The sequence below is a fragment of the Scyliorhinus torazame genome, chromosome 7 (genome assembly GCF_047496885.1).
Source record: "Scyliorhinus torazame isolate Kashiwa2021f chromosome 7, sScyTor2.1, whole genome shotgun sequence".
Classification (NCBI taxonomy): Eukaryota; Metazoa; Chordata; class Chondrichthyes; order Carcharhiniformes; family Scyliorhinidae; genus Scyliorhinus; species Scyliorhinus torazame.
Genome location: NC_092713.1, coordinates 8353710 through 8369082, shown reverse-complemented (window position 1 = coordinate 8369082; position 15373 = coordinate 8353710). Strand labels below are relative to the sequence as shown.

At 46.3% G+C, this 15373-nt stretch overlaps 1 protein-coding gene across 2 annotated transcripts in view; it reads right to left on the bottom strand.

The window, feature by feature from the left end:
• Nucleotides 1–15373, bottom strand: part of LOC140427248 (LIM/homeobox protein Lhx8) — a 69029-nt gene that overhangs the window by 26400 nt on the left and 27256 nt on the right. For both annotated transcript variants that reach the window (XM_072512846.1, XM_072512845.1), the window contains one exon: nucleotides 1491–1586. In XM_072512846.1, coding sequence (XP_072368947.1) covers nucleotides 1491–1586 — 96 coding nt within the window. The remainder of the gene's footprint in view (nucleotides 1–1490; nucleotides 1587–15373) is intronic.

The following is a 15373-nucleotide window of genomic DNA, read 5'->3' as shown; positions in this document are numbered from 1 at the left end:
CTTTCTTAAACAAGGAGGCAAAAACCATACCAGTACCCAGATGTGGTCTCACCAATGCCCCTACAACTGTAGCAAAACACGGTCTTCAATCACTTGCTTTACCCGAATACTGCCTCTTCCCAATTCATATACCAGGACACCCAGGTTCCTCTGTACCTCAAGTCTGCAATCTTTCAATTTAAATAATTTGCTGCTTTTTTATTCTTCCCTCAAAAAAAAGACATTCACATTTGCCCACAGATTCCATCTGCCAAATTTCTGCCCACTCACTCGTCAACCTTTGCAGATAAGTGTTCTCTTCCTACCGATCTTTACCGAGGGTCAGCCTGTAGCCACCTAAATTGGCCAACTCCCGATTTAAAATGGCGAACGGCAAAGGCTGATGGGAAAGTCAGCCAACAAGACAGAAACCGGCAGGTGCAGGTTTGCTGTGTATTTACCTCTGCAAAGGCCAGACAACATCGATACCAGCGACCATCAGCATAACAATGTAACAGCCATCTGCATACTGATGAGCAATCCCTGGGAACAATAAGCAACATTTTGGACACACAAAGCAAAGCCAGACTCCCGGCGCCAGCAGGAGCCAACACAAAGGAGGTGAATGAGCACCTCAAGACCGCCCATCAATCAGGGAACCGCTCCAGTATTGGAGAAAATCGAACCAAGCGATTGGGACAAAGTCCAATCACTTGGGACCAGGTACAGGGTCCGCCCCGAAAGGCGGGAAGCCCCTGGGGACTATATAAGAGTTAAGCCCCAAGTTCAAATCGCTCACTCTTCAGCTCTCTTCACCTCTTCATCCTGCCCGGGTCACCCAGCAACACGAACCAACATTGACCGTGACCGGTGCAGTGACCGCCGAATGAAGGAAGTCTTAATTCAACGCTCGCTACGAGATAGGTGCTCCTAGCTACCAATCCGTACCAACTTCGAATCCCGCAGACTCAGAACCCGAACGAAAGGCCTTTTGTTCCCCTGACCTGGTTGGTGGGCCAGTCCGAAGTTAAGAGATAGGCCTGTTAGTTGGAGAAGTAGCTTAGACGTAGAATTTGTGCATGAGTAGCGATTACTGTGTGTAATAAATGTGCTTTGATTTAAATCTTACTGATCGGTGTATTAGATCATTGATCATTACTCGGACTTGAACCTCGTGGCGGTATCATAAAGATGCCTGGCGACTCGAGAGCAAAGGTAATAAAACAGAGCAATTGAACCAAGGAGAAAGTTAGCAACAAGCCTGGATTGTTGCTCAAGTTCCCAGAATGCAACTCAACCCATCGCTTTCGGACTCTGGCAAGGGTGCAACAAATGCACCACTGACAGGCAGCAAGGGTGTCGGGTCAGTCACTCAAAATTTAGGTCATGAGGTACAAGGGATTGGAGAAGTCCATGAACTTCAGATCCAAGTTTAAAGTCTTTCAACTCTGATCATCTTGCACAACAAGATCCATGTCAATTGAATGAGTAAATCTTTGAAATGCCCTCACCTGTATAACACGCCTGCTTAAACCAGTTCTGTCTGCAAGTTTTTGGAGTGTTTGTGCATCTGGATTGTTGTCTTGTGAAAACTGTGCTTGCATTATCTGTAAAACAAAAATGAACTATGTAGTGTTAGCAAGTCTTCTGGTAATTCGCTTAGTGTTGCTAAATGAATTTAAAATTGAGCAGCAAAAAGTGACGCAGGAAAAAGTGAGGCAAAAGACGTTGGAAATCTGAAACAACAGAAAACATTGTAAATACTCAAGGGTCTTGCAGCGTCGGTGGAGAAACAGTTGATGACCTTTTGATCATTAACTGGAAAAAAGTTAGCGATGGAACACATTTAAACAGTTGCAGCAATTTTTCAAGTGATGACAGGTTATCGAACCGAGACATCAACTTTTTCTTTTTCTCCACACGTGCTACCAGGCTTGCGTATTTCCAACATTATTTTAGAAATGTACTTTATAGATCAAGAAAAACCTGTCGATCTAGGATAACAATTTAATATTTTCTCAACCTTGTTTCATAGGAATTTTTTGTATTTAGTTTACAGAATGCAGCCTGATGTGCAAGAAAAATAACCCCATTTATATGGTACTTTTCAAAGCCTCAACCCAAGTACTTCTCTCAGAATAATAGTGCAGAAGAGGCCCTTTAGCCTAGCGAATCTGCCACGATGCAAGAAAAACACCTGACCTGCCTACCTAAACCCAACATGGCCCATGGCATGGCATGTTGTGACATGCCAAGCACTCAGCCAGGTATTTCTTAAAGGATGTGAGGCAACCCTCCTCTACCATCCTCCCAGGCAGTGCGTTCCAGACCGTCCCCACCCACTGGGTAAAAAAGGATTTTCCTCAAATCCCCCTAAACCTCCTGCCCCTCACCTTTAACTTGTGTCCCCCTCGTAACTAACCCTTCAACCAAGGGGACTAGCTGCTCCCTATCCACTTCATTGGCAGCACTGTTGCAATGCAGGAAAGTGGTAGCCAATTTGATGACCGGACAGGTGTTTGTGTTTTTTAAGTTCTGCTATTGAAAGGATTAATATTGCTGCAGGCATCAGGGAGAACATTCCTAGTCTTCTTCCAAAAGTGCTGTGGGATTTTATTTTATTACACGCACCCGAGATGGAGGAGAGTGGTCAGGTTGGAAGAGGAGTCCTGCAGGGGGATCCTGTCTGAGGGCCATGGTGTCGTGCATTTAGGTTATTCCGGACCTGATAATACTCTATTACTAACCTATGCTCTAGGTCAACCTATCAAAAGAGGGAAACATGTTTTCCTGCCAATCAGATCAGAATAAATCTCACGAACTGCTTGAGACCTGGAAATGCCTTTCCAGGTCTCAAGCAGTAAAACAAGGTCTGTTACTTTTTATGGGGAAGAGTTCAGATTAGTCACTCATAACTAAATCGATACCTCTTAATGGAGTGTCCTCAATGAGTGTCCAGGAGATCAACTTCTGAGATTAATTTCCACACAGTATGATTTTAATTAAAGTCTCTTTATTGTGAGAATACTACCAATAGATACATACTGAATTGCAGAGTTAAAGTAGAAGTGGACTAAAATCAAAGATAGTTTAACGGCTGCAGAAAAACAGTTTGAAGGGGATCTGCCTACTGAGGTAATATGGGCCCCCGAGTTAGAAATAGGAAAGGAGCGGTCACATTGTTAGATAGGCCCCCAAATTATAATATAGATGGAGGAAGAAATTGCAAAACAGATTATGGATAGGTGTGGAGGTCTCAGGGTAGTCGTCATGGGTGACTTTAACTTTCCAAATATTGATTGGAACCTCTATAGGTCGAACAGTTTGGATGAGGCAGTTTTTGTACAGTGTGTGCAGGAGCGTTTCCTGACACAATATGTGGATAGGCCGACAAGAGGGGGGGCCACATTGGATTTGGTACTGGGTAATGAACCGGGCCAAGTGTTAGATTTGTTTGTGGGAGAGCACTATGGAGATAGTGACCACAATTCGGTGTCTTTCACTATTGCAATGGAGAGGGATAGGGCCATACGGCAGGGCAAGGTTTATAATTGGGGGAGGGGTAATTATGATGCGATTAGGCAAGAATTTGGGAGCACATGATGGGAACAGAAACGGTCAGGGAAAAGGCACAAATGAAAAGTGGAGCTTGTTCAAGGAACAAATACTGCGTGTCCTTGATAGGTATGTCCCTGTCAGGCAGGGAGGAAATGGCCATATAAGGGAACCATGGTTCACAAAAGAGGTTGAATATCTTGTCAAGAGGAAAAGGGAAGAGTATGCAAGGATGAGAAAACAAGGTTTAGTTGGGTCCCTTGAGGGTTACAAGGCAGCAAGGAATGAGCTGACAAAAGGGTTTAAGAGAGCTAGGAGGGGGCATGAGAAGTCCGTGGCGGGTCGGATCAAGGAAAACCCCAAGGCCTTTTACTCTTATGTGAGAAATAAAAGAATGACCAGGGTGAGGGTAGGGCCAGTCAAGGACAGTAGTGGGAACTTGTGCATGGAGTCAGAAGAAATAGGAGGCATTGAATGAATACTTTTCTTCAGTTTTCACAAAGGAGAGGGGCCATGTTTTTGAGGATGAGTGTGTGATTCAGGTGGGTAGGCTGGAGGAAGTAGATGTTCGGAGGAAGGATGTATTAGCAATTCTGAAAAACCCGAGGGTCGACAAGTCTCCTGGGCCAGATGGGATATACCCAAGGGTTCTTTGGGAGGCAAGGGATGAGATTGCAGAGCCTTTGGCTTTGATCTTTAGGTCCTCGCTGTCCACGCGGATAGTGCCAGAGGACTGGAGAGTGGCGAATGTTGTTCCTCTGTTCAAGAAAGGGAATAGGAATGACCTTGAGTTAGTCTTACTTCGGTGGTCGGGAAGATAATGGAAAATGTCCTGAAGGATAAGATTTATGACCATTTGGAAAGATGCAGCTTAATCCAGGATAGTCAACACGGATTCGTAAAGGGTAAGTCTTGCCTCACAAATTTGATTGAATTCTTTGAGGAGGTAACTAAGTGTGTAGATGAAGGTAGAGCAGTTGATGTCGTATACATGGATTTTCGTAAGGCGTTTGACAAGGTTCCCCATGGTCGGCTCATGAAGAAAGTAAGGAGGTGTGGGATAGAGGGAAATTTGGCCAATTGGATAAATAACTGGTTATCACATAAAAGACAGAGGGTGGTGGTGGATGGAAAATTCAGACTGGAGACCAGTTACCAGCGGTGGACCACAGGGATCAGTGCTGGGTCCTCTGCTATTTGTGATTTTTATCAATGACTTGGAGGAGGGGGCTGAAGGGTGGGTCAGTAAATTTGCTGATGACACCAAGATTGGTGGAGTAGTGGATGAGGTAGAGGGCTGTTGAAGGCTGCAAAGAGACATTGATAGGATGCAGAGCTGGGCCGAAAAATGGCAGATGGAGTTTAACCCTGATAAGTGCGAGGTGATTCATTCTGGTAGAAAAACATTTGAATGCGGATTACAGGGTCAACGGCAGGGTTCTGAGGAATGTGGAGGAACAGAGATCTTGGGGTTCACGTCCACAGTTCTCTGGAGGTTACCACTCAAGTAGATAGAGCCATGAAGAAGGCAGATAGTGTGTTAGCGTTTATTAACAGGGGGCTTGAGTTTAAGAGCCGCGGGGTTATGCTGCAACTATACATGACCCTGGTGAGACCACATTTGGAGTAGTGTGCGCAGTTCTGGTCACCTCATTATAGGAAGGATGTGGAAGCATTGGAAAGGGTGCAAAGGAGATTTAACAGGATGCTGCCTGGTTTGCAGGATAGGTTTTATGAGGAAAGGGTGAGGGAGCTAGGGCGGAGGAGGATGAGAGGCGACTTAATAGAGGTTTATAAGATGATGAGGGGGATAGAGAGAGTGGACGTTCAGAGACTATTTCCTCGGGTGGATGTAGCTGTTACAAGGGGGCATAACTTTAAGATTCAGGGTGGGAGATATAGGAGGGATGTCCGAGGTAGGTTCTTTACAAGAGTGGTTAGGGTGTGGAATGGACTGCCTGCTGTGATAGTGGAGTCGGACACTTTAGGTAGGAACTTTCAAGCGGTTATTGGATAGGCACATGGAGCACACCAGAATAACGGAGTGGGATAGCTTGATCTTGGTTTCGGACAATGCTTGGCACAACATCGAGGGCCGAAGAGCCTGTTCTGTGCTGTACTGTTCTATGTTTTAAACAGTCCTTCTAGTTATCTGTTAATACAAGACTGTTAACAGTCCTATATGTTATCTACTAACATACGAACTTCTCTCAATAGAATGAGATATCTAAACATGGAAAGGTCCTTAAAGCATGTCTACCAGTTTCTTAATACATCTATAAGAAGTTATACAAAACCCATACTTACAACCCAAGGTTTTGTCCAACGAGACAAGCTTCTAAGAACAGAACTGACTCACGCCCTAGAGGGGGGTCAGAATTAGAGAGTGCTTCTGCTAAACTCCCCTCTCCCTATATACATTAAACTTGCTCATCGGTTCAGGAAGGCATCCGTTACTGGTGGCATTTATTGCTGGTTAATTGAGCCAAATGGCTAATTGGATGTACTATCACCGATAGATCTTTTAATGGTTGTAGTGTGTGTAATTGTCCAGGGTTCGAAGATATATTGGGAAGGGAGGCACCGTTTGGTGTCTGTCTTTTTTCAGGGTGGACACTCTCTCCAGATATCAAAACAGACCCTTTGTGAAGGTGTTATCGTAAGTGTCCAAAGGTATAGTTTGAGAAGGATTTCTATGTTTGTATATCTGTTCTCATATTTGGAATACTTCTAGGTATGGGGAGTTGGTCTCAAAGAATTTATTGGTCAACGACTATCGTCCGGTGGCCTTGGCATCGTTTATGAAGTGCTTCGAGAGGTTGGTCATGAGACACATCAACTCCAGAATGCCTAGATCCATTGCAATTCGCATTGCGCAGGTCAAGGACACACAGCCTGAGTGAGAGAGATACAGACCGAGTGAGAATTTGGTAATTTGGTGCAGTGAGGTAACTAGGAAAGGTAAGTGGTTCATCTAATTTTGCTGTTTTTCAGTTAAAAGTGCAGTGTAGATTAGTGTCTGATTGGCTGAAGCTGCCCCCACCCTAATTGCTGAGGGGCAGTTATCTGGCAGTCACCTGAGGCCTGTTAAGGGGCACAAAGGTACACGTTGTTTTCTTCTCTTTGAAGTTTTAGTGTGAGTCATCCTAAAGTCTGTATAAAAGACAGACAGAAAGCGCACATTAGTAAGCATTGCGCAGGTCAAGGACACACAGCCTGAGTGAGTGAGACACAGACAGAGTGAGAATTTGGTAATTTGGTGCAGTGAGGTAACTAGGAAAGGTAAGTGGTTCATCTAATTTTGCTGTTTTTCAGTTAAAAGTGCAGTGTAGATTAGTGTCTGATTGGCTGAAGCTGCCCCCACCCTAATTGCTGAGGGGCAGTTATCTGGCAGTCACCTGAGGCCTGTTAAGGGGCACAAAGGTACACGTTGTTTTCTTCTCTTTGAAGTTTTAGTGTGAGTCATCCTAAAGTCTGTATAAAAGACAGACAGAAAGCGCACATTAGTAAGCATTGCGCAGGTCAAGGACACACAGCCTGAGTGAGTGAGACACAGACAGAGTGAGAATTTGGTAATTTGGTGCAGTGAGGTAATTCGGTGAAGAGTGGGAGAAGGTGCTTTTCCCCCGACTGTTTTGTTCTCTCTCTTTCTTCGGGCCTAATTTCGGGAGCCGTTCGGAGGAGGAGGAGCAGTCTCTGTGAGTATAAAAACCTAACGGAAACTTCCTGTTTTCCAGTTTGTTTCCCAAAGGTGACGTCAGAGGGAAGCTGTGATCTGATTGGTTGATAGCAAATCTGCCCCAAATTTAAAAAACAGCTAAACTCATAAAATTAAATTAAACTAATTAATTAATTAATTAGTGATGGCTGGTCAGGTGATGTGCTTGAGCTGCTTGATGTGGGAGCTGGCAGATCCTATTGCGAGCTGCAGCGACCACATCTGCAGTAAGTGTTGGCTGCTCGAAGAGCCGGTCCGGCTCAGAGTTGATGAGCTGGAGTCGGAGCTTCAAACACTGAGGCACATCCGGGAGGGGGAGACTTACCTGGACACTGTTTCAGGATGCAGTCACACCTGTCAGAGTAAGTAGCTTAAATCCTGCCAGTGGCCAGGGACAGCAGGGTGTGACTGCAAATCAGGCAGGTAAAGGGAACCAGCAGTCAGGAACTCGGGAGCCTCAGCCCTTGACTCTGTCGGCACTTGCTCCCTGTGTGGATGGCGAACAGGGCTGCAGGAAGGATGAGTCAGCTGACCAAGGCACCATGGTTCAGCAGGCCATTCAAGGGGAGGGAGTAAATAGGCAAGTTGTAGTTGTAGGGGATTCTATTATCAGGGGGATAGATAGTATCCTTTGTGAGCAGGATAAAGAGTCCCGCATGGTATGTTGCCTGCCCGGTGCTAGGGTGCGGGACATCTCTGACCGGCTTGAAAGGATACTGGAGAGGGAGGGGGAGGATCCAGTTGTTGTGGTCCATGTCGGTACCAACAACATAGGCAAGTCTAGGAAAGAGGACCTGTTTAGAGATTATAAAGAGATAGGATTCAAATTAAAAAACAGGTCCTCAAGGGTCATAATCTCCGGATTACTGCCCGAGCCACGTGCCAATTGGCATAGGGAGGCAAGAATAAGGGAAGTTAACACGTGGCTGAAAGAGTGGTGTGGGGGTTCCTTTTCATGGGACACTGGCATCAGTTTAGGGACAGGGGGGACCTATACCGTTGGGATGGTCTCCACCTGAACCGAGCTGGGACCAGTGTTCTGGCGAATGCTCATCCAGGTACTTTTAAGGATGTGAGGCAACCCGCCTCTACCACCATCTCAGGCAGCACATTCCAGACTCACCACTCTGGGTAAAAAGGTTTCTCCTCACACACCCCTAAACCTCCTGCCCAGACATTAAACTTGGATCCCCCTCGTAACAGACTCTTAACGAAGGGGAACAGCCGCTCCCCATCCACCCCGTCCCTGCTCCCTAGTCACCCTATCCAAGCCCCTCAAATCTTTTACACCTCAATTGGGTCGCCCCTCAGTCTTCTCTGCTCCAGCGAAAACAACCCAAGCCCATCCAACCTCTTAAATGCTCCATCCCAGGCAACATTCTGATGAATCTCCTCTACACCCCCTCCAGTGCAATCACATCCTTCCTGTAATGTGACAACCAGAATTGTACACCATACTCCAGCTGTGGCCTCACCAAAGTTCTTTACAATTCCATCATGACACCACCCTATTAACCTGCCCTTCTGCCTTCAGGCATCTATGGACAAAAACACCCAAGTCCTTTTATTCCTCAAAACTCCCCAGTGTCAGGCTGAATACTTCTTTGTCACAAGTGTTAACACCTCGCACTTTTCAGGCTAAATTCCATCTGCCACTTTCCTGTCCATTTGATCACCCCATCTTCCTACAACCCAAGACACTCAACCTCACTGTTAACCACACGGCCAACCTGGTGTGTCATCCACAAACTAACAGATCCTACCCCCCCTCCCCTCCGCATCCTACCCCCCCTCCCCTCCGCAAAGTCATCTTGGGGGACCCAGCATAGATCCCTGCAGTAAGCCACTGGTCACAAGTTCCACATTCTCTGGGTAAAGGCGTTTTACCCGAATTCTTGTTGGATTCCCTTGTATTTATGCAACCTGGTTTTAGTCCCTTATAGAAATGTAAACACCTTAGTCATGGCTACCCCATCAGATCCTTCAATTTAAAAGGCCCCTCTATCAGGTCACATCTCAACCTTATACTTTGTCAGTGTAAGTTTCTTCTGTATTTCCTCCAGTGCCACTTATGGAAACCAGTCCACGTTGATATGCCTCACCCCTCGCCCAACACCAATTGATCCTACCTGCTCACTACCCGATCTGGGCTCTTTGTTCAACTCACTGGTCTTGTAACCCAAATCAACTCCCTAACCACGTATCTTAGCTGGAGCACAATCTCTTTCTGCAGATTAAATGCTTCCAACAATCAAGACGGAAGAATCCTCCAACTAACCATCTCAATAGAAAAAGAATCTTCGGTGTGAAAATGAACAAAGAACAAAGAAATGTACAGCACAGGAACAGGCCCTTCGGCCCTCCAAGCCCGTGCCGACCATGCTGCCCGACTAAACTACAATCTTCTACACTTCCTGGGTCCGTATCCCTCTACTCCCATCCTATTCATGTATTTGTCAAGATGCCCCTTAAATATCACTATCGTCCCTGCTTCCACCACCTCCTCCGGTAGCGTGTTCCAGGCACCCACTACCCTCTGCGTAAAAAAACTTGCTTCGTACATATACTCTAAACCTTGCCCCTCTCACCTTAAACCTATGCCCCCTAGTAATTGACCCCTCTACCCTGGGGAAAAGCCTCTGACTATCCACTCTGTCTATGCCCCTCATAATTTTGTAGACCTCCATCAGGTCGCCCCTCAACCTCCTTCGTTCCAGTGAGAACAAACCGAGTTTATTCAACCACTCCTCATAGCTAATGCCCTCCATACCAGGCAACATTCTGGTAAATCTCTTCTGCACCCTCTCTAAAGCCTCCACATCCTTCTGGTAGTGTGGCGACCAGAATTGAACACTATACTCCCAAGTGTGGCCTAACTAAGATTCTATACAGCTGCAACAGGACTTGCCAATTCTTATACTCAATGCCCCGGCCAATGAAGGCAAGCATGCCGTATGCCTTCTTGACTACCTTCTCCACCTGTGTTGCCCCTTTCAGTGACCTGTGGACCTGTACTCCTAGATCTCTTTGACTTTCAATACTCGAGAGGGTTCTACCATTCACTGTATATTCCCTACCTGCATTAGACCTTCCAAAATGCATTACCTCACATTTGTCCTGATTAAACTCCATCTGCCATCTCTCCGCCCAAGTCTCCAAACAATCTAAATCCTGCTGTATCCTCTGACAGTCCTCATCGCTATCCGCAATTCCACCAACCTTTGTCATCTGCAAACTTACTAATCAGACCAGTTACATTTTCCTCCAAATCATTTATATATACTACAAACAGCAAAGGTCCCAGCACTCATCCCTGTGGAACACCACTGTTCACAGCCCTCCAATTATAAAAGCATCGTTCCATTGCTACTCTCTGCCTTCTATGACCTAGCCAGTTCTGTATCCACCTTGCCAGCTCACCCCTGATCCCGTGCGACTTCACCTTTTGTACTAGTCTACCATGAGGGACCTTGTCAAAAGCCTTACTGAAGTCCATACAGACAACATCCACTGCCCTACCTGCATCAATCATCTTAGTGACTTCCTCGAAAAACTCTATCAAGTTAGTGAGACACGACCTCCCCTTCACAAAACCATGCTGCCTCTCACTAATACGTCTATTTGCTTCCAAATGGGAGTAGATCCTGTCTCGAAGAATTCTCTCCAGTAATTCCCCTACCACTGAAGTAAGGCTCACCGGCCTGTAGTTCCCGGGATTATCTTTGCTACCCTTCTTAAACAGAGGAACAACATTGGCTATTCTCCAGTCCTCCGGGACATCACCTGAAGACAGTGAGGATCCAAAGATTTCTGTCAAGGCCTCAGCAATTTCCTCTCCAGCCTCCTTCAGTATTCTGGGGTAGATCCCATCAGGCCCTGGGGACTTATCTACCTTAATATTTTTTAAGACACCCAACACCTCGTCTTTTTGGATCTCAATGTAACCCAGGCTATCTACACACCCTTCTCCAGACTCAACATCTACCAATTTCTTCTCTTTGGTGAATACTGATGCAAAGTATTCATTTAGTACCTCGCCCATTTCCTCTGGCTCCACACATAGATTCCCTTGCCTATCCTTCAGTGGGCCAACCCTTTCCCTGGCTACCTCTTGCTTTTTATGTACTTGTAAAAAGCCTTGGGATTTTCCTTAACCCTATTTGCCAATGACTTTTCGTGACCCCTTCGAACCCTCCGACTCCTTGCTTAAGTTCCTTCCTACTTTCCTTATATTCCACACAGGCTTCGTCTGTTCCCAGCCTTTCAGCCCTCACAAATGCCTCCTTTTTCTTTTTGACGAGGCCTACAATATCTCTCGTTATCCAAGGTTCCCGAAAATTGCCGTATTTATCCTTCTTCCTCACAGGAACATGCCGGTCCTGAATTCCTTTCAACTGACACTTGAAAGCCTCCCACATGTCAGGTGTTGATTTGCCCTCAAACATCCGCCCCCAATCTATGTTCTTCAATTCCCGCCTAATATTGTTAAAATTAGCCTTCCCCCAATTTAGCACATTCATCCTCGGACCACTCTTATCCTTGTCCACCAGCAAATGGCAGCACCCAATTCTCCCTCGGGACATGGCAATTCATGATGTCAATAACCATGTGCTCTTCAGTGACACCCATGAATAAATAGAAGAACGAACCCCTAATTTCCTTGCCCATTTGTTTTGCTCCCCCCCCCTCCCATCCAAGTTCAGCCAAAAGTCTGCACCAGGTGCCATTTTCCAAATTTTTAACCTAATCATGCTTCTGTTGACATTAATCCTGGTTACTTTCTTCCCATCTTTCACAAATGGTCTTCATACCTCGAAAATCAAAGCAGCTAGTAGTTCCACCAAGTCTTGATCCTCAAGTCATATATCACCGTTTATAATTATCACCATTAGGTAGGAAGGGAAATGAGGGGCCTGCACTCATGGTTTTGGGCGCTAGGTCGAAAATTAGCAACCAGGACTTTGAATATAGCAACCTCTGGAAAATCCCACAGGAAAGGGAGTAAAGAGGAGGATAAGGCAGATAAATAAGGTGCGGGAGGGCGTGCGAGTCCTACGACAGGCTCCAGGGGAGGAGAGATGATATTGATTGGTTTATTGTCAGGACACGCGAGGTACAGTGAAAAATATTGAGTGTGCAGCTCAGACAGATCATTCTGTACATGTAAAGAAAATATACAACAGGGCAAACATTAAGTGCACAACATAAATACATCGACACAGGCATCGGGCGAAGCATATGGGAGTGTACTACTTGGTAGAGAACTACTTGGTAGAGAAGGCGTGTGGAGAAATCAGATCAGTCCATAAGAGGGTCATTGAAGAGTCTGGTAACAGCGGAGAAGCAGCCGTTTTTGAATCTGCTCACGCGTGTTCAGACTTTTCCATTTGCTGCCCGATGGAAAGAGGTTGAAAGAGAGAATAATCCGGATGGGAGGGGTCTTTGATTATGCTACCCCCTTTCCCAAAGGTAGGTGTAGATGGAGTCAATGGATGGGAGGCGGGTTCGTGAGATGGACTGGGCGGTGCTCACGACTCTGAAATTTCTTGCGGTCTTGGGCCGAGCAGTTGACATCCAGGCTGTGATGCAGATGGTGCACCTGTAAAAGTTGGTCAGAGTCAATGTGGACATGCCGTTCCTGAGGCAGTATAGGCGCAGTTGTGTTTTCTTGGTCGTAGCGTCGACGTGGGTGGACCAGGACAGATTTTTGGTGATGACATCTGTCCAAGCCAGATGGGTTGCAGCTGAGCAGAGCTGGGATCGAGTTCCTTGCAGGGTGCTTTAAGTGTGCTGCTGGTAGGGCTTTAAACCAACTCTGCAGGCAAACCGAGGGGAAATATGAGAAAATACTGAGGGGGTTGAATGGGACCCGAATAGTAAGTTCATAGGTGAAGTCAGAATGAGAGAGATGTAATGACGTATGTGAATGCATAAAGTATAGCAAATAAGAACAGTGAGTCAGGTGCAGATGTTCTAGCGATAATGGAGACTTGGCTCAAGGAAGTGCAGGGTGATAAATATTCCTGGATACAAGTTGTTCAGAAAAGAGCAGCACGGTGGCGTAGTGGTTAGCACTGCTGCCTCACGGCACCGAGGTCCCAGGTTCAATCTCGGCCCCGGGTCACTGTCCGTGTGGAGTTGGACATTCTCCCAGTGTCTGCGCGGGTCTCACCCCCATAACCCAATGATAGTACATCGAACTTAGTGCAGAAGGAGGCCATTTGGCCCATCGAGTCTGCACCGAACTAGTTAAGCCCTCACTTCCACCCTATCCCCGTAACCCAATAACTTCTCCTAACCTTTTTTGGTCACTAAGAGCAATTTATCATGGCCAATCCACCTAACCTGCACGTCTTTGGACTGTGGGAGGAAATCAGAGCACCCGGAGGAAACCCACGCACACACGGGGAGAACGTGCAGACTCCACACAGAGTGACCCAGCAGGGAATCGAACCTGGGACCCTGGCGCTGTGAAGCCACAGTGCTAATCACTTGTGCTACCGTGCTGCCCACCATGTGCAGGTTAGGTAGATTGGCCACGCTAAATTTCCCGTCAATTGGAACAAAGTAATTGGGTACTCTTCGATATTAAAAAAACCACAAATTGTTCAGAACAGATAGGAAAGGAGAGAGCATTGCAGTGCTGGAGAAAGAAGATGTCTCCTAGGGGACTTGATCAATTTGGCTAGAACCAAGGAACAAAAAGAGTGCAATGACTGTATTCTATAGATCGGCAAATTGAGAGAAGGAAGAAGAACAAATTTGCAGGCAAATTACAGAGAGCTACAAACATCATAGAGAGAGGGGTTATAATGGAGTACATTTAGTTATCAGAATGTAGACTGGAAAACGGTACTGTAAATGGCAGAGGGGTAACCATTCTTAGATTGGTGTCCAGAAAACTTTTCTACAGCAGTCTGTGCCCAGTTCAACAAGAAAGGATACACTGTTGGACTTGGCCCTTAGAAAGGAGGTGGAACATTTTGGAGACAGTGGTCATTGTACCATATGGTTTAGGATGGTGATAGAAAAAGGATAATAGGCAACTCAAGAGTAAAAATAACAGGAGAGCAGACTTCACTGGGGCAAAACAATGGAGCTGGGCCAGTTAGACCCAAGGTTGGCAAGAAAAACTGTTAGTTGAACAATGGACTACCTACGAAAACAGAAATGGTCTGGACACAGTCAAGGTGTATTACCTTAAAAGGGAAAGGCTGGGCAAACAACCCAGAGCTCCCTGGATGAAGAAGTGTGCTTACGACAGGCAAAAAATAAAGATGAGAGCCAGAAGGACTACAGAAGGTTCAGAGGGAGGTGAAGACGATTGGCTACCAATAAAAAAAAAAAAAGAGAATCCCAAAGTCTTCTGTAGGCAAATAAATAGTCAAAAGTTTGTAAAAAGAGTAGAGCCGATTAGGGACCTAAAGGGAATTTGCACATGGGAGGAAGTCTGAAGTATTTAATTAATACTTTGCGGACTTCTGATGGCAGCATGTAGAAAGCGGCTACACCGAGGCACCTCCCACCTGCACTCTACCTTTTCCACCAGGTTTTTGAAGTGTGTTGGGGTGATATTTTAATAATTAGATGGGACAAGACTCGCACATTGTGGAAATGCCGGGGAAATCAAGCATATCGCCCGATTCAGAAACCTCGCGGCTCGTCGGCTGATAAGAGGCGGGGGCCACTGCCAGAGCCAAGGTTGCCTCGTTGAGGATTGATATACTAACGGGCATCTTTGCGGAGGTGACAAATTGAAAACTCAGCAGGCTGTCCGAGGACGTCCATAATTAATTTGAGGAGGCCCTAGCCCCTACGGGCGCTGGCAAAGACGGACGAAGCGGTAAAGGTGCACGGCGCAGTGCCTCAAGGTGTGGAGATGGCTCTTCGATGCAGAGTAATCGGATTGTTCCTTTGGCGGCCAAGAATAACAAACATCTGCATGCCAAGGTGCACGACTTGGGAGAATCTCAGTCATTGGGAGTTGTTGGAGGGAATGGAGGACCCGAACCTGACTGAACAGATGTCGAAGATGTTGGGGGAGGGTGGACAGTTGTCCCCTCCAGAGCTGGATCAGGGCCATCAGTCGCTCTGACAGAAGCAATCACTCAGAACAAAGAA